This window comes from Ostrea edulis, chromosome 2 (genome assembly GCF_947568905.1).
Source record: "Ostrea edulis chromosome 2, xbOstEdul1.1, whole genome shotgun sequence".
NCBI classification, from domain to species: Eukaryota; Metazoa; Mollusca; class Bivalvia; order Ostreida; family Ostreidae; genus Ostrea; species Ostrea edulis.
Genome location: NC_079165.1, coordinates 100853477 through 100880664, shown reverse-complemented (window position 1 = coordinate 100880664; position 27188 = coordinate 100853477). Strand labels below are relative to the sequence as shown.

Below are 27188 nucleotides of genomic sequence, written 5' to 3'. Positions count from 1 at the left end.
AATATAAATACTAATATCAAGAAACTTAAGTTACTATTTCATATGTCTCATTTACATTTTAAATATCTGAAACTTTGATATCTTTACATATTGTAATGAAAGTCACTTCCTCATCAATGGAAAACAGTTTAGCATACGACCTGCGACGCTTCGTGCCCGCATTGTTTTAATGAAGCGCTAACGTGATTCAATGCTGGCGTAAAACGCGCTTCATAAAAATGTCTGCGTGTGTGTAGCGTTGCAATTCGTACCCTCCTTTAATTTCAAAAATAAAATTTATTTCTTGAGTGTATCATTAATTGTATTTTCCTAATGTTACAGGCTTAGACGAGAATGAACTCTCTTACATTTATCAGTTCTTCAATGATATTTATAAATGAGTCAATTTTCTCATTGATTAGAATAATAAAACGACATTTTCCCCCACAGCATTCACGTCCTCCACAGGCGGTTCCTCGGCCTCGGAGAGCTCCAGTAATTTAGGTTTTATTGCTGGTGCCGTGGCGGCGGTCATAGTGATAGCTGTAGCAGTTGTTGTTGGAATAGCGCTGTATGTTAAATCAAAAACAAGGGTAGAACCGAGTGATCGGGACGATAAAGAGAACATTCAACATTCAGTAAGCATTTTTGTATATTTTGTACTATCTTTAACCTACTTTATTGAAAAGTTTTGTTCGTCCAGAGGAAGGGAAGGATCGCCCATAAATTTGACAATTTTATTTTTTGTATCGTAAAACATTTTAGTGCTTATTTTGTACCTGACCTTGTATACACTTAGTGGGTGTGGAATGTGGTTGGATTAATTGCTTTATCTTTCTATCATTTTTTTTGCATTGAATATTTTTACGAATTGATTGTATTGAAAATGAAACAAGATTCATACGACCTTTCATATGAAGTTATTGCAACTTCGAGCCGTGTTTGGTGTTTAGCATATGAAAATAGAACATCGAACATTGCCGGCTTGTACTGGGAACTGCGTTTGTTACATGATCCTACAAATTTAGTTATAGATGTGAAGTTTTGTTGTTTGTGTTTTTCTCTTCTAAAGAATGACTTAATTAATCACATATTTTACTTTAATGACGTAAAGGATATAGGCATGCATTATCGGATTTCATATACAGATATTCATATTTTAATCTAAAATATCCTTTAATAAAAAGGAACATAATCATGACAAAATTATCATCATTAACGGTTGGTGATATTTACAAACATATATATGCCTGTGTGTTACAAGGGTACACTTTTCTTAATAGGCATTGTTTCCATCTCTGGTGTTTCCGATGTCTATATCTACCCTGTTTTTCGCATTTTGTATTCTTAATAGGATTTATGAGATTGGTCACTTTTCGCTATCTTTAGTGTTTCTTTTCATATAAATATTGAGCATGTATTTCTGCTGTTGGACAATTGTCGTTCGGTTTATAAATTTTACCATGAATATTACCAGGAATAACGGTTTTTAAATACTGACTGACGTGTCTCCCGAAATAAGAACGAGTCACTATGTGGATTATATAGGGGTACAGTACATTTATTTAGTAGAACGAGTCACTCTGTGGATTCTATAGGGGTACAGTATGAAAGGTGAAGACCACGAACAGTGATCAATCTCATAACTCCTATAAGCAATACAAAATAGAGAATTGGGCAAACAATACCCCTGGATACACCAGAGGTTGGATCAGGTGTCTAGGAGGAGTAAGCATCCCCTGTCCACCGGATAAACCCGTCTTGATCAGGTAAACGGAATTATCCGTAGTCAACACCAGTGTACCAAGATCGGTTTAACAATCGGTATGAAACAAGTCTGACAGCATTTGACCCAATGATAGGTTGTATTGAAAAACTAGATCGTTATAACAACCATAGAATGTGCGAAGTGCTGACTTTAAAGTGACTATTGAAACCCCTGCAACATCAACTTGTTTGTCAGTAGCCTGCCTCGATTTAAAAACTGATCATACGTAGAACAAGCGCCTGTGTATCGAATCAGTTGAAAGATATAAAAATCATATGCAGGTGATAATGAACTATTGCTATATGAATATGGGAAGTTGACGATGGAAATCTGAAATCACTATTTGTCATAAAGTTGAGTTGTTAGTTTACCTTTAATATAATTATATTTCCAATAAAATATCTAAGTATGAAGCAGAAGTGGACGACCCTGTGATGTTCTTTATTTTGAATTCACATGGATATTTCGAATCGACATATGAATGAAAATTATTATTGTCTATAGATAAAACGTCGTCGATATATCTAAATGTCGACTTGAGGGACACAGCAAGAGTATCTAGCAGACCGTGTCACTCTGTGGATTGTGTAGGGGTACAGTATCTAGCAGAACTTGTCACTCTGTGGATTGTATAGGGGTACAGTAGCTAACAGAATCTGTCAATCTGTGGATTGTATAGGAGAACAGTATCTAGTAGAATCGGTCAATCTGTGGATTGTATAGGAGAACAGTATCTAGTAGAATCGGTCAATCTGTGGATTGTATAGGGGTATGGTATCTAGCAGAACGGTTGGTGTACCCGGGTCATCCTTCGGGACATCAAGGATTTTTCAGATGTACAGCTGACAGATGGCCTGTTTTTGGTTTTAAAATAACCCATATCCCCAAATGAAAGATGAAGATAACGAACAGTGATCAATCTCATACCTCCTATAAGGAATTCAATAGAAAATTGGGCAAACATGGACACCTGGATATACCAGATGTGGGATCAGGAGAAATATCCCTTATCGACCGAACACACCCGCCGTGAGTCTTATACTTTGATCATGTAAACGGATTCATCCGTAGTCAAAATCAGTGTGCCAAGAACTGTCTAACAAACGGTATGAAACACGTCCGACAGTATTTAACCTTATGATAGGTTGTATCGGCAAACTAGATCGTTTTAACGACCATAGAATTTGTGAAATGCTGATGTAAAGTTCTAGGTTTTTCCCCGGACATGTGCTCTATCTCTAAATGTTCTGTCAATGACTGTACAACATGTGTCATGTTAATCAATAGGAATTCATTATTGATTTCACAGGACGTACTTTCAATACCAACATTTGGAAATAGTTTACCTGTATGTCTTCTAACACTGCTACACATTTAAGGTTTGCCTAAATGGACTGATTACGTTGACGAAACAAAGGGGGCACTAACTAAAAGAATATATTAACACATATTTCAAATTGATAATAGAGATAAAAATTTCAACATCTCAACTCCCCAGATCATTTCCTCGTGTCCATGAGGGTCAGAATTCTGGGAGAGAAAAAATGACCATCACTCTTACCAGCTTATGTTCGTATATCACTAGATTAGAATACTAGGTATTGTTTTTCTATATAAGTGCGATGGTAATGTTGAAGGTGTAGGGATTTTTAAAGTCCACAGGGTAATAACGTGAATATGATGGGGGTATTCCTCACTACACAAACACGTGAATGTAGTTCAGGAAATCACCAAATATACACGATGTCTCATTAATTCACTCAACGTCACCAAACAATCAAGTCTACGCAATATTCACACACAACTTTACTCTGATCCATGTAAACTTTTAAATTGTTACTGTAAACATACACACACAACTTTACTCTGATCCATGTAAACTTTTAAATTGTTACTGTAAACAAACATTTTTACGTACTGAACTTATTTCCGCTAAATCCGCGGTCACATAAAATTCATGTAAATCTATATACCAGCGAACTTAAGGTAAGTAAGCTATTTCCTTGTAAGACATAATTGACCGGTCGACATGGGATTCTTATTCCTCCTAGGTACCTGATCCCACCTCTGGTGTATCCAGGGGTCCGTGTTTTTCCAACTATCTATTTTATATTGCTTATAGGAGTTATGAGGTTGATCACTGTTCGTTATCTTTACCTTCTGTGCAACCCAGCGGAATATCCTACCCTCAAATTAAACCAATAACTATAATCCGCATTATGACTGTATTATTTATTATATCATCATATAAATTATGACTCCGTAGAATTACATGTCTACAGTATTTCAAGACGCCAAAGCAAGTCCATACTTCATTAACATCAGAATGAATTAACATGAGGTGTTTCATACAAATATTTAGGCCGTTCTTTACACTGATTTTGACGGCGGATTAATCCGTTCACCTGATCAAGATATAGGGCTCACGGCGGGTGTGACCGTTCGACAGGGGATGATTACTCCACCTAGGCGCCTGATCCCATCTCTGGTGTATCCAGGTGTCCGTGTTTGCCCGACTCTTATTTTTTTATCCCTAAATAGGAAAAATGTTTGGGTTTTCTGTTGTTGGTTTTTTGCTGTTTTCCGCCACATCGTCACCTTTTCATTAGCAACATTTATGATCATTGAAATGTTTAGTCTTACAGTCTATCATATTTCAAGTTTAAGTGTAAACTCTGTATTGTGTACGAATAATATTATACTAAATTTATCATCACATCCAAACATTTAAGATTAAAAACAATCTTTTCAGTGCCTATATATAGACCGACTTTCACAACTATCAGTTGAGCTCTTCTTTTATCTATAGCCCCGTTGGACCTGTCATTACTGGATTTTACGTTTTAAACGTTTCAAATTCAGAGAGCATCGATATTTCATTTTGCGAGAAAAATTCATTTCTAGTATGAAGTTTGTCGACGATCATGCCAGATGATGGGCTAAATGTGAAGGGGGAAAAGACAATAGGACTTTGAATTAAGACTATTTGAGGAATATCAAAACCTCGTATTAGGAAAGTTAATAAGGTGTGGAAGACTGGCATCTTTTATTTCAAGTTTACTGGAATATATCGAATCGATATTGTTGTTTTTTGTTTTCTTATCAATCGATGTATGAAATTGAAAACAAATATGCTTTGTCTTAAATATGGCAAATTCTAATGATCTGCCCGGACTATCTTAGACATATGAATAAAAAGGTGAAGATGATCAATCTCCTACAAAATTACAAGTTCGGCAAACACGTACCCCCGGATATACCAGAAGTTTGATCAGGTGTCTAGGATTAGTAAATAGCTGAAACATCTGTGATATACATCAATGTTGAGTTGAGGGCAATATCAAAAGATTTCTTCTTCTCATAGAACATATCAACGTCAAAGATTGGATTTGGGTTTTTTCCTATCTGCAGTTAAGATAGCTCCACTCTCATGTGACTTATCAATATTAATGATTAAAAGTGGATTAACTTTATCAATTTCCACTCAGTATAGTTTAATTTAATTAATAACCAAAGAAAATGTATATGTTGCCACCTTTTTAAAGATGCCAGACATACAAAAACAGAAGTATACATCAACATCAGAAAATCACACATTTTCGTTAAACAGAATGATAGAAATAAATAAAAACTTGTTGAAATGACAAAATTTAAATATCAACAGTTTTAAAAAAAAAAAACCTGCTAATTCATAAATATGTATAGATTAATTGTGTATATTAGGGAAACCAATGTATAATAGACATCCACTAGAGGAAATTCCAGCATAGGAGTTATTGCCCTTGACAATATTTTTTAATCATAGATAATTGATTATCTATGGAAAATATAAATTTTGAAAGAAATTAATAACTATTTACTGTCAGCCTGTTGAGATTTTGTATTAAAACACTCTCGTTATCGTATTCGAGCGTATAGGTTTCATTAAAAGAAACTACATTTGTGAGAGGGGATCTAAACCTCAAAAAGTATCCATAACTAAGCAATTCATCACTGAAAAGCAGAAAGTGTGGATAAATACTGAATGTGAAAATATGAAGTAATTTGCCTTCAATCTTACTTATTTCAAAAACAATACAATAAATTCATTACACCAAGATATGCATATGAAACACAGAAGAAACGCATCTCCAAATAAACATCAATTATTCATTGTAAGTACCTCTGAATTGCATATCAAACACATTCCTAAGCAATTCACGGTTGATAGAATTCATTCACATTGCACGTTTTCGTGTTCTCGTGACCACGAGAAATCAATACACACTCCGATTAGCACGTGCACGTTTCAGACCTGTTTGTTATCCTTCCTTCATCTGGTAAGAATAGTCCGATAATGAAATTCTCTCTCATATTGCGAACAGGATTTCTAGGCTACCTAAGGAGGCACGCAACAGGGCAGTATAGTTACTGTTGGCTGGAATCATTCAAAACGTTCGGGCAGAAGCGTTGAACATAAATAAAAATTTACTTTTTCTTCAAACGTCTTGGACTGACGGGTATAACTGCCGACTGTCATTGATCTGGCCGACCTTTAAAGGTTACATGTACAACGCCTGCAAATGGGACACAGGGGCACATAATCCAAGAATGAGCCAAGATACTGTGCTGAGGTTTCTCCGCTTCACTCCTATGACATCAAGCCGCGTCGTAATGCAGTGGAATTGTCCCTTAATCGTCCTCGACATGGCGTCACACTCCAATGGGTGCTACGACATCGATCGACTGTTTCTCCAATGAAAGGTGAAGATAACGAACAGTGATCAATCTCATAACTCCTATAAGAAATACAAAATAGATACTTGGGCAAACATGGACCCCTGGATACACCAGAGGTGGGATCAGGTGCCCAGGAGGAGCAAGCATCCCCTGTCGACCGGCCACACCCGTCGTGAGCCCTATATCCCGACCAGACAAACTGAGCTATCCGCAGTCAAAATCAACGCGCCAAGAACGGCCCAACAATCGACACGAAACACGCCAGACAGCACCCGACCCAATGACAGGCTTCACCGACGAACTAGATCACTACAACGACCACATAATCCGCGAAATGCCAATCCTAATCGAGACCGCCGAAACCCCTGTACCATCAACCTGTCTGTCAGCAACCCGTTTCGATTTAAAAAACTTACCACACGCAGAACAAGCTCTAGTGTATCGAATCAGTTGAGAAACACAAATACCATACTCAGGCGACAATGGAACATTGCCTCACAAATATGGGAACTCGACGATGGAGACGTTGAAACCATTCCGTTTGTCACAGCCGAGCAGTCAGTCCGCCATTATGTCTACTTTCAACAAAATATCCGAGTACGAAGCAGAAGTGGATGACCCTGCGGTGTCCTTCACCTCGACCCCACAGTGATATATGGAATAGACATATGAATGAAAGTTATTATCGTCAATAGACGAAACGTCATCGATATATCTAACTGTCGAATTGAAGGCCACAGCAAGAGATTCTTTCCTCTCACGTAGAAGTCTCTGAATAAATTCTGCTTCATATGAATATAGAAACCAATGCAAAGGTGGCGCCGAGTACTCTTCTCTAACGAGTCAAGATTCGTGTTTTACACGCTCAGATGGGCGTCGCCTGGTTTTCGACGTCGCGGTATAAACGTTATACCAATAACTGTGTGTTGGACTGTAACATGTTTGGTAAAAAAAAAAAATAGTTATGGTTTGGTGCAGGATCTGTAATAGTCAGAACTCCCGCTTGGTTATCACTAAAGGTAATTTCAAAGCTCAGCGATATATTGACTCTGTTCTGCAGCTTGTCGTAGTGCCGTATGTCCACCAGTACAGCTTATTTTTTATGACGCGGCGTGCACTGTACAATCGTCACCAAAACGATATCAAAACGTTACATTGACCCTCATACAGACCCGATTTCGCCAAAAGAACATGTGGGACGCATTCGAACGCATCCAAATCCACCAAGAGAACTAACCGCTTTGCGTCAGGCACTCCCGGAAAAGTGATAGAACATCCCTATGGTACAAATTAATCGTGAAACGACCTCTATGCACCGCAGAAAACGAGAGTCAACCAATGATAACGAGGGTCTAGTCTTCACTGAAGTAGGAAAAAACCTCTTTAGCCTTGAAGTAGATGTATTTGTAAAAAGTGATGGTGGTTAACGCTAAATTCACGGAGTTATCCAATAAAATAGAGATGTGTATCTTCTAATAGTCGTATAAATTGAACAATATACTTGAATGGTACAAGAATAATATGAATATTACCAAATATTGGAGATCTCTTTATTTTACGTTTCAGCATATATCAATTTAAAATTGAAGATTAAAAGTTATTTGAATGCAAAGACAGACAGATCACGTCAGAACACTTAATTCATAATACCGTTATGATGTCGGCTGATAAAGATCATTCATAATACCGTTGTAATGTCGTGTGATAAGAATCATTCATAATACCGCTATGATGTCGGCTGATAGAGATCATTCATAATACCGCTATGATGTCGGCTGATAGAGATCATTCATAATACCGCTATGGTACGGTGTCGGCTGATAAAGTGCGTCTGTCGGTGCTTTTGACGATAACGTATCTGTAAATGTGCTATTCCGTAGTTTGATTAAAGTTACTAGTTTTATATTAAACCGTTAATCTAAAGCTAAATTCTTGAATTTGCTCTTTTAGTCAATGCAGATATACAAAGGAGAATTTGATTTGATTTTCAAATTCAATGAGAAAGTATGGAAAGAAATATAGTACTTAGTTGTTCTTGAAGATGGTGTTCTTATTCACAGCTATGATGCATGGTATAAGGTAACACGTGCCATTCCTGTTCGTCCTGGATACGATGAAGGTCCATACAGGGTTCTTCAGATGGGATAAAATTCAAATGAACTGTGAACTATTGTTTTCGACTGTGAGGGAATAAATCAAAATTGGCAAAGGATGTTGTTAAATTTAATCTCTAAGTTTAATATATCAGATATCGTGATTATTGATATTTCTGAAATAAATGTTTATTTTGCTTAGAAGGGAAATATTTTCTTTCATATGTAATGAAATTTTTTAAATACTCGAAGACCAGTGACATTTCTACGACATGACAAACGTTGTGATATTGTTCTTTTCCGTTTGTGTTGTACAATCTAAATTTGTATTGAATAATTTCTTATATGTATCGTATAATTTTCATTTGTATTATACTATGTTGATATGAATTGCATACTTTTTCATTTGCATCATGTATTGTTTTTTAAAATTTACATGTATTTCTATTTGTGTAAACGATAATGTTTCATTCGTATTGTGTATTTGTATTTACAAGGAAAGAATATATTTGTTAAGTTTGTTAGCCTCAAAGTCTGAGCCTCAAGGGTGGCATGATGACGTTTCTACTTTTTTCTTTACACATTAGTAAAATTGTATAGTAGACTAGGTTTACAATACATATATTTTACATAATAAACTGGTGCAAATGTACTTGACAGTGATTGGGGAAGTCGTTGTGGCCGAGTGGACTTACGCATTGGTTTGACAGTCTTGCTAGGCGGTGGGTGCCGTAGGTCGCTGGTTCGACCCCGGGCTGGGGTGAAAATTTTCAGTACCTAGTTGTGATTATTTACTGCATACTTTCCTGCATTTTTATTTAATTATTTTGACTGTGTGATATCAACTCTTTCTATTTGGATTATATATATATATATATATATATATATATATATAATTCTTATTGTATCCTTGTCTCTGATTGGTCAAATTCCAATTGAGGAACACAGGTTATTTTTGTATAACCTGGTTTGGTCAGCTGGTTTGGTATGGGGACACACCCCCTTGACAACCAGATGTCGGAACTATTTTTTTCTCTCTCTCTAAACTTCTATGGAATAGAAAGTCAACGTGCACAATAAGATACTTCGGTTTGATACACCTGTTGTTTTCTCGTTGTCAATATTAGCATCTAGGCCTACTTGTACGCAAATCACTTTTGTTAAACATCTTTCTCTGTATGTATGGTCGAATAATACTATTGATAGATTAAAACAAATATATTATATTCGAATTAATGATTTTCTAAGTAAGCATTACCCTGTTCATTTTGAAATACATTTCTCACTGGGGAAAAGAAGGGGGGTGCGTTGTTTCATTCCTTGATTCGTCTTTCAACAAAGCAAGCAAAAATTCATACGTCACATTTTATCACATGACGTCAGACACATTGACATGTGGATGCTATTTGTTACTTGCTTACATATTTTCTTGTGTCGGATTTACTATTAGCGATAACATTGCATACAAGGGTAAGTTTTCATTTAGTAGAAGTTTTCACAGAGTTGAAAGCCGTAAATTATTGCATTTTCTGATATTTGAAGATTTATTTTGGGTAGGCCTAAACAATGCAATTTCCCGTATTTTCTCAATCTGTCGGAGATGAGCGACTTCAAAGTCGATCTCTATCTCTAAAGGGCAGCGAAATACTCAATACATGGATAGTCTACACATATTTTCTATCATGATAAACTTCACTTTCGATACAATATTTTGATAAATGGCTAGGCTCCGTAGAACTAAGATTAAAGATGGCGACCTTTGGCTTCGCAGCTAGATCTAGACGCTTCGTGTGGCTGTTGCTAAGTAAATCATTGCGCGGCTTGGTTGACTTGTATTTTTCCGAGTGTATGTACATTTTGATAAACGAAGGTTAGCATCTTTGTCTCTTGCATTAAATTATAAGGAATGACTTTAATTCTGGGGCAAGTTATACGAGTATAACCTGGTTTGGGTCAGTTTACGCTTTTTTATAATCCGCTTCGCGGATTATAAAGCGTAAACTGACCCAAACCAGGTTATACTCGTATAACTTGCCCCAGAATTAAAGTCATTCCTTAAATATATATATATATGGGGCGTAATTCCAAGACAGTGGTATAAGAATGCAGAAATATAAGACATAAAAAGTTGCGCTGTAAATCGAATGTTTTGATAAAGGATCGATCTCCAGTTTTCTTGTCTGTCTCTTCTGTCGTCATGCAGTCAGCTACAGTTCTGCTGATAAATTTTCTTTAATTTGGAATAAATTCAAGCTTCTAACTGTTTACCTTGACCTCACTGTTTATTTACGGTAAGCTTTTAACTTCCATATTCTTTGGATTTCCTTACTCTCATAAAATCAAAAAGAAGCATGCCTAACTTGGTGTTTTCACAAAAGCATGGGAAGCGCCTAATTTCCGTCCCAAAATCCCGTTAACCCGCGTTACACATATAGTTCTGTACGGAATATCAACAGAAAGAAAATAAAATTGTTAAATATCTTGATTTCAGACAAGACAAATGCAAAGGTATTCTGTTGATCACATGTAATTCAACTAATTAGATCTGTTCTGTATAGCAGTTTTAAAAAAATGTATCGTGTGTAAGTAATCGAACGAGAGCACATTCGCGTGACAATTGCCCATTAAACGTGATCAGTGCCCTGCATACCATTGCCGTGTGACAATAAGATAAAACATATTTTATTCTCATATTCTGCTGAACTACTGATTCTAATCTTGTTTCGTCCATGAATTTCACAAACGATTTACAATTCTTCGTCAAATCTTGTAATAATGTAAATTCAATCCTTGAAAGAAAATTAACAAAGTTAACAAAGTAGCGAGATCAAATAAACGCAAAGTGTATTCATAAGATTAGATAACTATTTTAATTAGTTGCATTTCTGCAGAACTTTTCACCGACACGATTCGCAATTATTATAATTGTCAAAAAGGTTCTCATGAAAAGTTCACGTTGCAGTTCACACAGTTAAAGTCAAAGTGGTAGAATATACGTCCTCTCTCCGAAGCATAAATACCTGTCCTTTAACACTTTAAATCACTTAATACGGAAAGGAAACGCGGAATGGTTTCGATATAAGTTGATCATTTTAGATATTTTAGTTGATGTACATATGTAACGAATTACATCAAGATAACATAACTAATTACTTATTGCTTAGGTTTCCATCATGTTTGATCAAAATAAAACTTAGTAAACAGATGGTGTCACTCGGCAGACGACAACAGACCATCAACAGGAATTACAATAATAAAACTTTCACATGACCCAGAGTATCAATTTAATTTTCATCGATCTTATTTGGATAATGGTTTTTAATTAGTTGGTTGTATATTGTTTAACGTCCCACTCGAGAATGTTTCACTCATATGGAGACGTCACCAATGCCGGCTGCAAAACTCGGCGCTTACGGCCTTGGAGCAGGGAGGATCTTTTCTGTGCCACACCTGCTGTGACACGGGACCTTGGTTTTTGACAGTCTCATCCGAAGGATCGCCCCATTTAATCGCTTCTTATGACAAACAAGGGTTACTGAGGACCTATTTTAACCCGGATCCTCACGAGGACCATATAATGGTTTTAAAACAAGGATAATGAACAAAATTAACTGCAAGATCACAAACACAAAAACTATTTAATAATTAGCATCTACTTCGATGTGTAACGTACGACACGGCTTAGTACTAGTGACCTTACTCCCTGACATTGTGCAAAAGTCACTCAGAAGACAGTGCAGATATACATGTAGGTCAGAGAGACCAAGAACAACGCCTATGAACTGATTGAGTAACAAATATTTTGCTTTATAACACCGTTCCGAAACTTCTCTTGCCCTTTGCATTTCACTCCCGAAGTATTAAATATATTTCTGTGAGTGAAGCCGTCGAACAGATTAGTTAACTATCGTGGTATGGTTGTACCCATTCTCTTCCTCGCGAATTGATTGGCCGATACTTTTTCTCCGGATTGTTTAAAATACTGATATATAAATGGCTAATGATTTGAGACATTTCGATTTACCTTTATGCATCATACATGCATGAAAATATTTATATTCTGAAAGTTCGAAGTAACATTATCTATATTAAACTGAAGAAAGATTTAGATAATGAAAAACAGTTTAGCCAACATGGGGGAGGAAACATGCAGACATGTTGTTTTATGGATAGCGGCTAGTATTGTAGGTAAGATATTCTTTTTATTTCTTTTTGAAAGCGTGAGTAATGATGAATTTCGTCATTTATGGTGTTATTTCGCTAGCATCATTTGAAAGATTGGTTCTTTTCTTTCGAAACCAGACGCTCATATAAAATCGTTGAATAGATATGAAAGTATAAAACTTTTAAAATTATCTTTTAAACTTTTTTCTATTTCAAATGTTATACATCAGATTTATTTTCACCACTCAAAATCATTAGATAAACAATACAATGCACTATTATTATTATTATTATTACTTTTCAAAACATTTATAAACATACAAGACAACTTTCATCCTTGCATTCACACAGTTGGGAAGAATAATTAAAAATAACATGAGTAGCATTTTAAAGTAATAGCAATTAAATCATTTGAAAAATGAAGTTATTCAAAAAGGCATTTCCATTTTGACCACCTTTTCATAAAGACATTTGTGTTATAAAACTTTTTTCATGTGAATAGTATAATTGTAAATATGCTAAAATATCATTAAATGTAAAAGGTAAGCCTTTCCTATAGAGAATGAAAATATACATCTCTTGACCAACATAGTGCAAGGTGAAGATAACGAACAGTGATCAATCTCATAACTCCTACAAGCGATACAAAATAGATAGTTGGGCAAACACGGACCCCTGGACACACCAGAGGTGGGATCAGGTGCCTAGGAGGAGTAAGCATTCCCTGTTGACCGATCACACCCGCCGTGAGATAAGATTAATAATATTTTCATGTTCAGTCAATAAGCCAAATATTATTGTTTGTGAATCAAATTACACTCTTTTCCCTGTCTTTTGTAATATCCAAAAAGACAGGCATGACCAAATTCTGGCAACAAATGGAGAGTTAACAAATAAATGTATAATGGCTTCTGGTTCTTCCGAACAAATGGAGCAAGCCTTGTTATCTAAAATTTTTATCTTATGCAAATAATTATTCATACATGTACCTATATTTCGGTGTATTATTCTGTATGTAAACCATATCAGTCCAGTGTCTTTAGTGGTAAACATAATATTTCTGTGTACTTTTTTTCAATTAAATGTAGATGGTAGATCTAGGTCAGGTTCCCATTTTGATTCACATATTGGTCTATATTCTTCTGTGTTACTAAGATAGTCGTATACAGTTCTAGATCTTCTTTTTTTTTTTATCTTTAACATTTTAATAGCTACATGTATGGACTGATAGGGTTTTAAGGTTTGGTTTAATGTCAGATGTCGAACATCTGGCCAAGATCTCAGTATTGATTTCGTAAGCCCTTCATAATAAGTAAAAGGTACCTTAACTAAATGTTCATTACAGATATTTTCAAACTTAATGAAATCACCATCTTTATCTAATACATCTGAGACTAAATGGAAATCCTTGTCATACAGTTTCTTTGAAAAGGTTGTTTTATTTTGTATCTTAATTTTATCATTGTACCATGAGGATTCAAGAACTTAATGCAAGTTTTTAAGTTGAACAATATTGATAAATTCAGTAAAGTAAAGTAGAGTTTCCTGCCAAAAAATATTACTGGTAGAAAAAGCTTTTTGCCTAGAGTAGTCTGCTCCATATTGAAAGAGATAGGAGATATTACATTGTGTAATTTCTGAGAATAAGCTTGACCATGCCGAGTTTTTGATGAGCAATCGCCTTATCCAAGTTAATTTAAAAGATTTGATGAAGATGTCTAATTGACCATTCTACATCCACCTCTACCCAAGTCCAACTGCATTGTTTACCTTGCTATTTTATCATTTTTTCCCCTCCCCAAATATTTAAAAAAAGATATTTCTAATTCTTTTATCCATAATGTGTTGGATCTAGGGAGAGATAAAAAGAGGTGGGTAATCTTAGAAAGCAATAAGCTTTTTATAATTGTAATTTCACCAATTGGAGTAATATTTCTTTTTGACCATTGAATAATTTCTTTATGGTCTCATTGGATATTTGCCATTTTCTCAACAAAATTCAGCTGCTCTACATTTTGTAAATCTGCTGTGTATTTTATACCTAATATATTAAAAGGTTCTGTGGTCCATTGTATTCCAGAGTTGTTATTCAAAGTGTCAGTAGAATAAGCTTTAGAACCTATCCAAATGGCCTTGGTCTTAGAAATGTTTGGCTTTAAACCAGAGAATTTTGAAAACTGAAAAAGAAGATCAAGAGCAGATGCAAGGTGAAGATAACGAACAGTGATCAATCTCATAACTCCTACAAGCAATACAAAATAGATAGTTGGGCAAACACGGACCCCTGGACACACCAGAGGTGGGATCAGGTGCCTAGGAAGAGTAAGCATCCCCTGTTGACCGGTCACACCCGCCGTGAGCCCCATATCCTGATCAGGTAAACGGAGTTATCCGCAGTCAAAATCAGTGTGCCAAGAACGGCGTAACAATCGGTATGAAACACGTCAGACAGCATTTGACCCAATGCGAGGTTGTACTGACGAACTAGATCGTTATAACGACCATAGAATTTGCGAAATGCTGACTTCAATCGAGACTGTTGAAATTCCTGTACCATCAACTTGTTTGTCAGTAGCTTACCTCGATTTAAAAACTGACTATACCCAGAACAAGCTCTTGCATATCGAATCAGTTGAGATATATAAATACCATATGCAGGTGATAATGGAATATTGCTACATAAATGTGGGAAGTTGACGATGGAGAAGCTGAAATCATCCCGTTTGGCATACAGTTGAGTTGTTAGTTTGCCGTTAATGTCTACTTTCAATAAAATATCTAAGTATGAAGCAGAAGTGGACGACTCTGTAGACTTTTTTCCAGACCCATCGAGAAAGAGAACAGTGTTACCAGCACATTGCAAAAGACAATTGTTTTCTTTATCTATCTTCATGCCCCTAATATTGTTTTGACGAAGCATATGTCCCATAATTTCAACACATAGATTAAATAGATATGGTGAGACGGGGTCACCTTGACGACAGCCTCTTCTAATTTCAAAAAATTCTGAAAAAATACCATTTTGTATAACACAAAGCCTGGCCTTGTTATAGAGCACTGAAATCCATTTGACAATGTCAGGCCCAACGTCACTGGTATTAAACTGATGATAGTAACGATCGTTACTATCATCCCAAGATGGCGGAAGGGAATTCCAGAAAGACCACGTTTACTTATTATATCTATTTGTATTATTTATTTGCGAATGATATGTAGGTAAGAAATATACACTAGCAACAATTACGATCAGGTGTTATTTTATCTTTTATACGACTCATATGAACAGAAAATTGGAATGATAGTAATGATCGTTATTATCATCAGTTTAATACCAGTGAAAGTTTAAAAACTGTAATGTATTGGATAAAAATCTCCATGTTACAGAGTTAAAAGCCTTTTCAAAGTCAATAAGCAAGATCATCCCAGGTATCTTTTGTTCATGAGCATATTGCAATACATCATATATCATACGACTGTTCTCACCAATAAATCTACCTTTAAGGAAGCCCTTTTGTTTTTCATGAATAAGGAAATCTAAAACATTTTTAATTCTATTTGCAATACACACAGAAGCAATTTTGTACGAAACATTCAAAAGAGATATTGGCCGCCAATTTTTAAGATATTCTCTAGGTTTGTCTTTCTTGGGAAAAATGTTTATTACCCCTTGTCTTTGTGTTATTGATAGCTCACCCATTTGAAATCCGGAATTTAAAGATCTAATAAGAAAGCTTCCAATATCTCTCCAATTTTTTTTTTATAGAATTCAGTAGTGAATCCATCAGTGCCAGGACTTTTATCATTTTTCATATTTTTTAAGGCTGATAGGACTTCCTCTCTAGTAATCATACCTTCTAACTTGTTTGACACATCAAAGCTAAGTATATTTACATTTTCTTTGTTAACAATATTTTCTAGTTCTACACCATGTAGATTATTATCCTCATTAGAGTATAACTTTGTATAGAATTTCTCAATTTCCAATAAAATTTCAGACTAGGAGGTTATTGACTTACCACTGTCATTTATAAGTTTGTTTATAGTTTTATTAATATAGTTTCTTTTTTCTAGACTAAAGAAGTATTTTGTTGGTTTTTCCCCATGCTCAATCCACTTTACTTTAGTTCGAACAAATAAACCTTTAATGTATTCTTTACGAATTTCCTGAAGTTTATTTTGAGCAACATGTAATTTTTCGAATAGCTCAGGTGAATCTTGAAAATTTATTTGAGTTTCTAAATGATTTATTTCGTCCTCAAGTAATTTAGTGCTTTCCTTTTGGGGGTTTTTCTTGATAGAGCTGTAACGTAATGTTTCGACCCTTATACACAAAAGCAGTTGTTCATAGAAACTTTGATCATCTATCACAAATTGTAATTGATCACAGTCAATAGAAATCACTCTAGAGGGAATGTATGGGGAGGCAGCACATTGAGTTTTTATTTTCTAAATGGTGTCTTTCACATATTAACATATGAATTGTCTTTCAGAAGGGAGTTATTGAATTTCCAAAATCCTTTTCTTTTTTCAAATTTTTTAAATACTAAATACAGTTCAATGTTTGAATGGTCAGACCTGTAACCTGCATTGATATCTACCTTATCAACTAAAGCTAAAAGTTCATCCGATATCAGGAAAAAAAATCAAGTCTAGCTTTTCTTAATGGGTTTTCCTAAACCAGGTATATCTACGTCTATTTTCATATTGTACCCGCCATGGGTCAGTCAAAGCATGGCTATTCTTCATATTTAAGACAATTTCTCTAGCCTTTTTGTTATTGTTGTAATTATCATATTCCAAATTTGCATCCTGAACTAAATTGAAATCCCCTGTCATAATTACAAAATCACCATTAAAATTAGACACAAGTTCCGAAACTTTCTGAAAAAAAAATCAGGGTTATCCATGTTTGGACCATATATATTTAAAAGCAACAAGTCATATTTATCAATAATGTTAAGTTCAAGAACAAGTAAATTGCCTTCTTGGTCCTTGTATTCATTATTGACAGTGTATTCAAAATTGTTGTTAAATAGAATCGCTGTTCCTCTGGCATTTGACTCACCTGGGGAAATAAAGATTTCATATCCCCACAAGTACCTAAATTGATTATAATCATGCATTGTAAGGTGGGTATCCTGTAAAAGATATATTGAAAAAATATTTTTTCTTTAATGTAATTAAGGACATCCCTTCTTTTTTATTTTTATTTTTTACAATGCACTATTATCTAAAACAAAGATTTAGTTTATTTGTGTTTCAGGTTACTAGTATCTTATCTTAAAGTAATATGTAACAAAGTTTAGAGTACTAATAATTGATTAATTGCACTTCCGTGTTTATGAGTACACCGACACTGATTAAACTTGATTTATTCTGAGCATCACGTTTGTATCATATAAGATAAAATTCTTATACCCAAATTAAAGACTGTTATGTTCCTTTAAGGGATATATTTGATAATTCCTTTTCAGACCCCATGTGTTCAACCTCAAAATGTTCTGCAAAAAATTGCAAAACTTGTGATATACTGATCACTAAAAATTCATTTAGTAGTAATCTAACTGGACGTAGTTTCTGTACCAAAACGTTTGATAATCTGACTTGTAAATCTTTTAACGTTGTCTACGCCATTGAGTGTAACCTGTGTGGCTTAATTTATGTGGGAGAAACCAAGGGTTCACTTAATAAAAGAATATCGGGGCACAGATTTCAAATTAATAATGGTGGTAACCAACTTCTTTACAAGCATTTTAATGCACCGGACCACTCCATCTTGTCCATCAGGGTAAGGATTTTAGAAAAAATTTACCATCACACAAGCAATCCTACATTAAGCACCCCTTTTCGTAGACAACGAGAAGATCACTGGATCAGGACCCTAGGCACTGCATTTCCATATGGATGCAATGATAACGTATATGATGTGGGAAATTTGACTAGTATACAAGGAAATAACGTTAATGTGATGGGACTCTTTCCCAATACCCAAAGACGAAAACGCAGTCACGGACATCGTTCATATAAAAGACCAAGTATAAATGATATCACGTTTGATTCACTTTTGCCTCACGTCAACAGACAATTGGGTCCACATCATATTCGTACAAAACTTTACTCTATTCCATTGAGGGTTTTACACACGTTATTTGAAGAAGCTATGGCTAGTCTATACCTGGATTTTTCAACACCTGAATATAGACTGAACTCTATGATTATGGATGTTGCCTACCACAGGCTCTATAAACCAGCACGGACCATGGATGATATTCCTTCCAAATCATGCCGTCAGTTCCTTAAGCTCAAATTTACAAACAAAGGAATAGATGCCGTCAACATAAACAACATCCTTCGTCATAAAAGGGTTCAGTCGTGTATTCCAACTTATTTCAAGTTCAAGTCTACACCCTGTATTTCCTACAGCTATACTTCTACTATTGCATCCAAACTTTTTAATTATAAACAAACTTTGCAGTGCTTAGATATAGACAATCTTACACGTAAGCCACCAACATGTTCTTGTTCTTCATCTTCTTTCAACTATAGTCCAGCTGGACATGTCATTACTGGTGATGTTAATATAGTTGAAAATGAGGACCTCAAATCACTTATTCTTAAAGGTCCTAAATACAGAGAACCTTGGTCTTTTAATTGGCGACAGAACTTCGTCTCTATTATGAGTTCTGTCGAAGATTATGCCAGACGATGGGCTAAATATGAAAAAGAAGAAATTGATACATTGTCAGAATGGGTTAAAAGCATAAGAGGGATATTAAAATCCCGCAATAGAGACATGAAAACAAAAGTACATACCATCTATCCTTTTGTGTTTAGTAGACCAGAAGTGATAAAAGAATTAGATAGGTTACATGAGGAATATGTTTTGGTTCCAGCTGACAAAGCTAGTAACAACATTGTCTTTGTTTGTACCGCTCATTATTACAACTGTATTTTAAACGAACTTGGCATTAATTCCACTTTTGGTAATCATACTTATACTCCAACTGCCCTTTCAAAAGACGAAATTCTTCAAAACCATGCTTCAGTTTTAGACACATTTAATATTCCAGTCAATGGGTCGAATGAATATGAGTTACCGTACCTATACTGGATTCCTAAACTACATAAAAACCCTTACAAACAAAGATACATTGCTGGATCCAGTAAGTGCTCTACCAAGCCCCTATCTTTGCTCCTCACGAAAATGTTAACAGCTGTGAAGGAGAAACTTCAAACTTACTGTGCGACTACATATGCCAGAAGTGATGTTAATCAAATGTGGATTCTAAAAAATTCTAAAGAACTTTTAGTAAACTTGAAATCACAGAATTTTTCCCAAATCAATAGCATTAAAACCTATGACTTTTCAACACTATACACGACCATTCCTCACGATAAATTAAAGACTAGACTTTTTGACATCATAGACAGTTGCTTCTTCAACAAAAACGGAAAACGGAAACATTCATATCTAGTGATCAGTCATTCAAAAACTTACTTTGTTAAACACCACTCTGATTCCACGCACAAGTACTCTGAAGTTGAAATAAAAAATATGCTAGAGTTCCTCATTGACAATACCTTCGTGGTCTTTGGTGATCAGGTCTTCCAACAGTCTGTTGGAATTCCCATGGGCACGAATTGTGCTCCTTTGTTAGCTGACCTGTTTTTATATTCCTATGAGGCAGAATTTATTCAAAAACTTCTACGTGAGAAGAAAAAATCTCTCGCTGTGACCTTCAATTCGACTTTTAGATATATCGATGACGTTTTGTCTATTAACAATGATAGCTTTCATTCATATGTCGATTTGATATATCCCTGTGAGCTCGAAATAAAGGACACCACAGAGTCGTCCACTTCTGCTTCATACTTAGATATTTTATTGAAAGTAGACATTAACGGCAAACTGACAACTCAACTGTATGACAAACGGGATGATTTCAGCTTCTCCATCGTCAACTTCCCACATTTATGTAGCAATATTCCATTATCACCTGCATATGGTGTTTATATATCTCAACTGATTCGATATGCAAGAGCCTGTTCTGGGTATAGTCAGTTTTTAAATCGAGGTAAGCTACTGACAAACAAGTTGATGGTACAGGGATTTCAACAGTCTCGATTGAAGTCAGCATTTCGCAAATTCTATGGTCGTTATAACGATCTAGTTCGTCAATACAACCTCGCATTGGGTCAAATGCTGTCTGGCGTCTTTCATACCGATTGTTAAGCCGTTCTTGGCACACTGATTTTGACTGCGGATAACTCCGTTTACCTGATCAGGATATGGGGCTCACGGCGGGTGTGACCGGTCAACAGGGGATGCTTACTCCTCCTAGGCACCTGATCCCACCTCTGGTGTGTCCAGAGGTCCGTGTTTGTCCAACTATCTATTTTGTATTGCTTGTAGGAGTTATGAGATTGATCAATGTTCGTTATCTTCACCTTACATACAGCACCATACAACATGAGCCTAAACACAAAATGGCTTACTAACTCCATCACTCTTTTGGATCTGGAAGATTGTTAATTAATAAATCTAACAAAAGAAAGGTTAACTACATGAAACTGAACCTTCTTGTATTGAAATTTATTTCCCCAGGTATCTATTGCTAACACTACAAGGATAATCTCTGAGAATGTCTTTTCCCTTGAAATAGCCCCACAACCTAGCCGAATAGACCCTGCACTGACTGTTAATAAATGCAGCACATTAGAAACATCCCACACTGTATCTGGAAATCTAAGAAAACAACCAACAGTCTAAGGTCACTTCAAATGCCTACTGATAATCTATTGTGATGGTGTGGTATAAAACTCCACTAAACGCATAATACATCTACTGGACCGAATTACCTTGGAGAAAAAATTGAGTCATTTCATATAACGTAGCTTTTTTCTATCCAAGAAACGTTTTACTGAATCTCTTGAGATGTCTAATTTTGCCTGTGGGGTCCTAAAAATCATTGCCACAGTGTCTATTTCAAAACTTTAATAAAATATTAACCTGGTTGTTGGGCCTACAGTTTTCTCATTGGCTAGTGGTACCCCTATCTTATCAGCTAAACTACTGAATGTCGTCGTGAGTGTTAAATAGTCTTGTCCACCACGCTTACTGAAAAAAATTTAAGTTATCTCGATAATAATTCAAAGAATGTATATTTAATTAATACTGATCATGCCGGTGTAGGAAAGTTACCAATGTTCCCCAGATTCTGTAGCTGATAGAGGAACCCATCGGAAGACATTTGTCTGAAAAGGTCCCGTGGGGATCCGGGTTAGAATAGGTCCTCAGTACCCCTTGCTTGTCGTAAGAGGCGATTGAATGGGAGGTCCTTCGGATGAGACTGCAAAAACCGAGGTCCCATGTCACTGCAAGTGTGGCACGATAAAGATCCTTCCCTGCTCAACGGACATAAGCGCTGAGCATAGATCTAAACTTTGCAGCCCTTCGCCGGCAGTGGTGACGTCTCCATATGCGTGAAATATTTTTGAACGGGACGTTAAACAATATTCAATCAATCATTCAATTGTCTAAATAGTACAAACCTGCTCCCGAGAAATCTGGCAAATCGAAATCTCCTAGGAAAACAGGAATTAAACGAGATGTCCATTTTTTCTAAATTAACCCACTTTCTCAAAGTGGAAATCATATCAACTACACTATCGAAAGAGGTATATTGCACAGTACACAACTCTGGGTCTATGAAATCATTGATATCAATTGAAGTGGGATATGACAAGTGGGTGATCATATGTCAGCCCCCATCAGATTTTGGAACAACGTCAACTGGTGAGACTTAGAGGCTAGCAATATGCAGGTTAGCAAAGGGACCAATATTCTACCTAATTTAATTTCTTTATCTTATCCAACAATTTGTTCTGGTGTTCCATCGCAGATTTTTAATTATTTGAATACACAAGCATGCTAGGGCCTGTATAATAACCGAAACCCTTTGGAAAAGTTATTCTTTAGTAACGTGCAGTGTTTTGTTCTGGGTAGTGTTTTTTCCACGGCCTGAAACCCTTTCAAAAAGCTATTCTTTAGTAACGTGCAGTGTTTTGTTCTGGGTAGTGTTTTTTCCATGGCCTATATGCTTGTATCTTTGTGGTCTTGGGGTTCGAGCCGTGTTTGCAAAAGGGGGATCGAAACCGAGGTTGGGTCTGCCCCTGGATTGGACCCCGAAGACTGCTGAAGAGAGGTCACAAGTACTGGGGATAGGCCCCACTACACATTATGTGCTTATGCAAATAGTGACAGGCTAGTCGGTCACAACTTCCATTAAAGTTGAAACTATAGCGCTTATTGTGAGGAGGATTGACACTGCGGCGAAGACCATCCCAAATTTAATTCCCGACATCTTGATGACCCAGGTCTAATTTCCCTTGTAACCAACTCCCCCTGTTTATTACAAAATATTTTTTCTTTCTGTCAATTCAGTAACAGATGCATTGTCCAGCAATAGACCAATGTCTATTTAAGAGGAGTTTATGAGTTTTGACTTCAATGAATTAGAAACATTTCTGGATAATGCTGAGTAAATACTCTCAACTAACTGATTCTCAGTAGCAAGGAATAACGACTTTGGGGGTGGCGTATCCAGTACAAGGGTACTGCTGGCCACAGCGGTTTATGTTATAAAACATAAGAGTTCCTGGCCAGCTTTTTTCTTATATGTATCAGTCGAAGTGTTATAAATACGGATGTATATTTAATTGCTGTTATAAAATTTAGAAATTCATTTCAAAATTAAGGATTATCTCCCTCATGCATAACTCTTATTCTTGGACGAATTTGGCTCCACTTTTTTGGCACGCTGTTTTTGGCTATATTTAGCTCTAAAACTTCATAGTTATTTCGGATTTCAAAGATTTCGGTTGAGCATCACTGAAGAGACATTATTTGTCGAAATGCGCATCTGGTGCATCAAAATTGGTAACCTATAAGTTTTACATGTTGTACTTATAGGGGCGTATAGTTGTACACTTCCTACACAATGGGATGGAGAGTGGCATGATAGCAGCGAGACAACAAAGGACATCACATTCACTCTCTCTGACAACTACGTGGAGGGATGGAGTCACCAAATATATTCCACCGCTGTGACGTCATGGACGTGTATAGCAGATGATTCCTCTAGCAATCTACTGCTATTTAAGTAAATCGTTTTTGTCGTTTATCATAAAATTGCACTTACATGTAGATCACTGAGTTTTGAGATGAACTCGAGTACATTGATCTTATTTAAAGGTCAAATCAAACAGTTGACGTCTTTGGTGCACTTCATAACGTATACCGTTGCATGAAATGGGAAAAGTTGACAGATTACTCATATACGTATTCAATCTATGCAAGTGAGTAGTTTGTGATTTTTTCGTACATATGTATCATTTCATAATTATCTTGCTAATTTCGTTGTCATTTATTTTAATCATTCTTAGATTCTAGTAACAATAAATTTATTGTCATTCATAATCTCAAACAAGATCAATCCAAACTGTATCGTAATCATATCCTAGCGCTTTGTTCAGAATTATGAATTATTTGGGTGGCGAACAGTCATGTTTTCAGTATTAAATTTAAGTAGTTTATTTTATTTCATATTCTCATTTATGAAATCATGACATAGTAATAATTATGTACATCTTTTGTAGATATAGAAGATAATGCAGGAAGCAAACGTGTGCTACTTCTACCAACTACAGACACAGTCAACATCATTAATGGATGTGATCCCTCTCTAGGATTACCTTCAGCGATAGAAACTGTTGTTCTGATCAAGAAAGGTAATACAAAATACTCATCACAAAATAATCTTAACCGAGAATGGGTTAAAATATATACATGTAAGGTGAAGATAACGAACAGCGATCAATCTCATAACTCCTACAAGCAATACAAAATAGATAGTTGGGTAAACACGGACCCCTGGACACACCAGAGGTGGGATCAGGTGCCTAGGAGGAGTAAGCATCCCCTGTTGACCGGTCACACCCGCCGTGAGCCCTATATCCTGATCAGGTAAATGGAGTTATCCGCAGTCAAAATCAGTGTGCCAAGAACGGCTTAACAATCGGTATGAAAGACGCCAGACAGCATTTGACCCAATGCGAGGTTGTACTGACGAACTAGATCGTTATAACGACCATAGAATTTGCGAAATGCTGACTTCAATCGAGACTGTTGAAATCCTTGTACCATCAACTTGTTTGTCAGTTGCTTACCTCGATTTAAAAACTGACTATACGCAGAACAGGCTCTTGCATATCGAATCAGTTGAGATATATAAATACCATATGCAGGTGATAATGGAATATTGCTACATAAATGTGGGAAGTTGACGATGGAGAAGCTGAAATCATCCCGTTTGTCATACAGTTGAGTTGTCAGTTTGCCGTTAATGTCTACTTTCAATAAAATATCTAAGTATGAAGCAGAAGTGGACGACTCTGTGGTGTCCTTTATTTCGAGCTCACAGGGATATATCAAATCGACATATGAATGAAAGCTATCATTGTTAATAGACAAAACGTCATCGATATATCTATAAGTCGAATTGAAGGCCACAGCGAGAGATTTGTTCTTTGAATAATTCTAGGTTACATTCAGAATGCTACACAGAATTGTCCGACGCCTTTATTGGGGAGGTTTAACTATACCTTCAATGACAGCTCTACAATATACTGTGATGGTAATAGTGTCTGGGATGTTTGTTCAGATCAAACTCAGATGGTGGTCAACTACACTCTATGCTCAACGACGCAGTTCTATTCAAGTAAGTCTATATGTATTTAAAACATGTACTGATGGCAGATGCCTGGTGTGCAAATACAGAACGAGTACAGACAGTTTTTAGAGCCCTGTCATCGGTCGATGCTACCGAATTCTTGGGAACACATCCTGTCGCACGGACAACTGCATTTATCTTATAAGCTGTAAAGTCTGTGACCAACAATATGTGAAACTGGGGACCTACGTAGAAGGATCAATAACCACCGGTCTACCATTAAAACCAAAAGGGTCAAAGAAGCCGTTGCCGACCATTTCAGTCTCGCAGGACACAAGTGGGAAGACATGGCAGTAGTGGTATTGACCATAATACTCACTGGACCGATGTAGAGAGTAAAAACAGGGAGAAATTCTGGATGCACAGACTGAAGTCATTCCGCCCCAAAATGTCCCGCATGCGGAAGGCCGGAGTTCGAATCCCAGCCACGACAAACCTAATTCTTTAAAACTGGTAGTCACAATTCCATCGCCAAACGCTCGGCATCAGGTGTGAATGTCACGGGTCCTCGGAGATGACCTTTAAAAAATTAATGTCCCGTATGACAGTAGATGTGGCACGCTACGGATCCCTTTCTGCTCAATGGTCGTAAGCGCTATTTGTCACGTCATCATCATCAGCAGTCTTTTTTAATTTATTCTTTATTCATCTTATTTATACTATCCTTACTTGGTCCCTCAAACTAGTTCCCCCCACTATGTTACTATACTCTAATGCCAGACTGTATTTGTTTTTATCGATTTAATCTTTTCACGTTATTTTGTAATTTTTATTTTTCAGCACAATTCAACACTAGTTATATAGCTTTACACATCCAGGCTCTTTGTTTTTGACTTTAGTTCAGTTCAGTTTTGACGCTTAATTAGAACAAACTTTTCTATTACCACATAATACACTCGATGATTTTAATATATAGACATTTTGTTTGTTATCAACTTTTGTAGTTTAGTTGAAGTATTAGTTTTCTTTTCTATTTAGTTTTCTTTTCTATGTAAATGTTCTATCGTCCTGAGGTAGGGACAGGTCGTCCCGAAAATTTGACAATTCACTGTTGTTCATGTCGTTGGTCGTTTTTAGTGCTTTTTATATCCTTATTCATTTGACCCCGTATCTACTATTAGATTTGACAATTTTGAAATTGAGTGTTGTTTGATTTTAGTAGTTTATATATATATATATATATATATATATATATATATATATATATAAAGCACAGAAAATTTCACTTTATTTGGATACCCACTTCCGCCCCCACCCGGGGTTGAACTGACGACCTGCGGAATCAAATCTTTTAGCAGCGTGTAACCAACGCGCTAGACCGCTGGACCATTTAGGCAAGTCAAAAAACTTGCTTTCGATGACGATGGAATTCTCGCCACGTTGTCACACGCTACACGGTGATTGAAAATGGAAATGGAATACAGTTATTTAACGTACATTTAAGAGGATCATACATGATACACATTGCATTCGAAGTATTTTATATATAAAGTACAGAAATAGCAATGAACTCTTAAATGAACATAACTGCCCTAAGTGAAGAAATATTTAATATAAAGCACAGAAAATTTCACTTTATTTGGATACCCACTTCCGTCCCTACCCGGGGTTGAACTCACGACCTGCGGAACCAAATCTCTTATCAGCGTGTAACCAACGCGCTAGACCGCTCGA

The 27188-nt window shown here is 36.1% G+C and overlaps 1 protein-coding gene and 1 long non-coding RNA gene across 2 annotated transcripts in view; both read left to right on the top strand.

Annotated features, from left to right (window-relative positions):
* Positions 1 to 72: 72 nt before the first annotated feature.
* On the top strand, positions 73 to 9211 carry LOC125681013 (uncharacterized). Its single transcript, XR_007372132.2, has 2 exons — positions 73 to 617; positions 8527 to 9211. It is a non-coding gene; the product is annotated as an uncharacterized LOC125681013 (long non-coding RNA).
* A 3407-nt stretch (positions 9212 to 12618) lies between these two features.
* The window catches only part of LOC125681012 (uncharacterized), a 34370-nt gene continuing 19800 nt past the window's right edge, over positions 12619 to 27188 (top strand). The window contains exons 1-5 of the mRNA XM_056155756.1: positions 12619 to 12747; positions 23696 to 23885; positions 23978 to 24081; positions 24382 to 24513; positions 25326 to 25502. Of these exons, the coding sequence (XP_056011731.1) occupies positions 12672 to 12747; positions 23696 to 23885; positions 23978 to 24081; positions 24382 to 24513; positions 25326 to 25502 (679 nt within the window). The 5' untranslated portion in view covers positions 12619 to 12671. The remainder of the gene's footprint in view (positions 12748 to 23695; positions 23886 to 23977; positions 24082 to 24381; positions 24514 to 25325; positions 25503 to 27188) is intronic.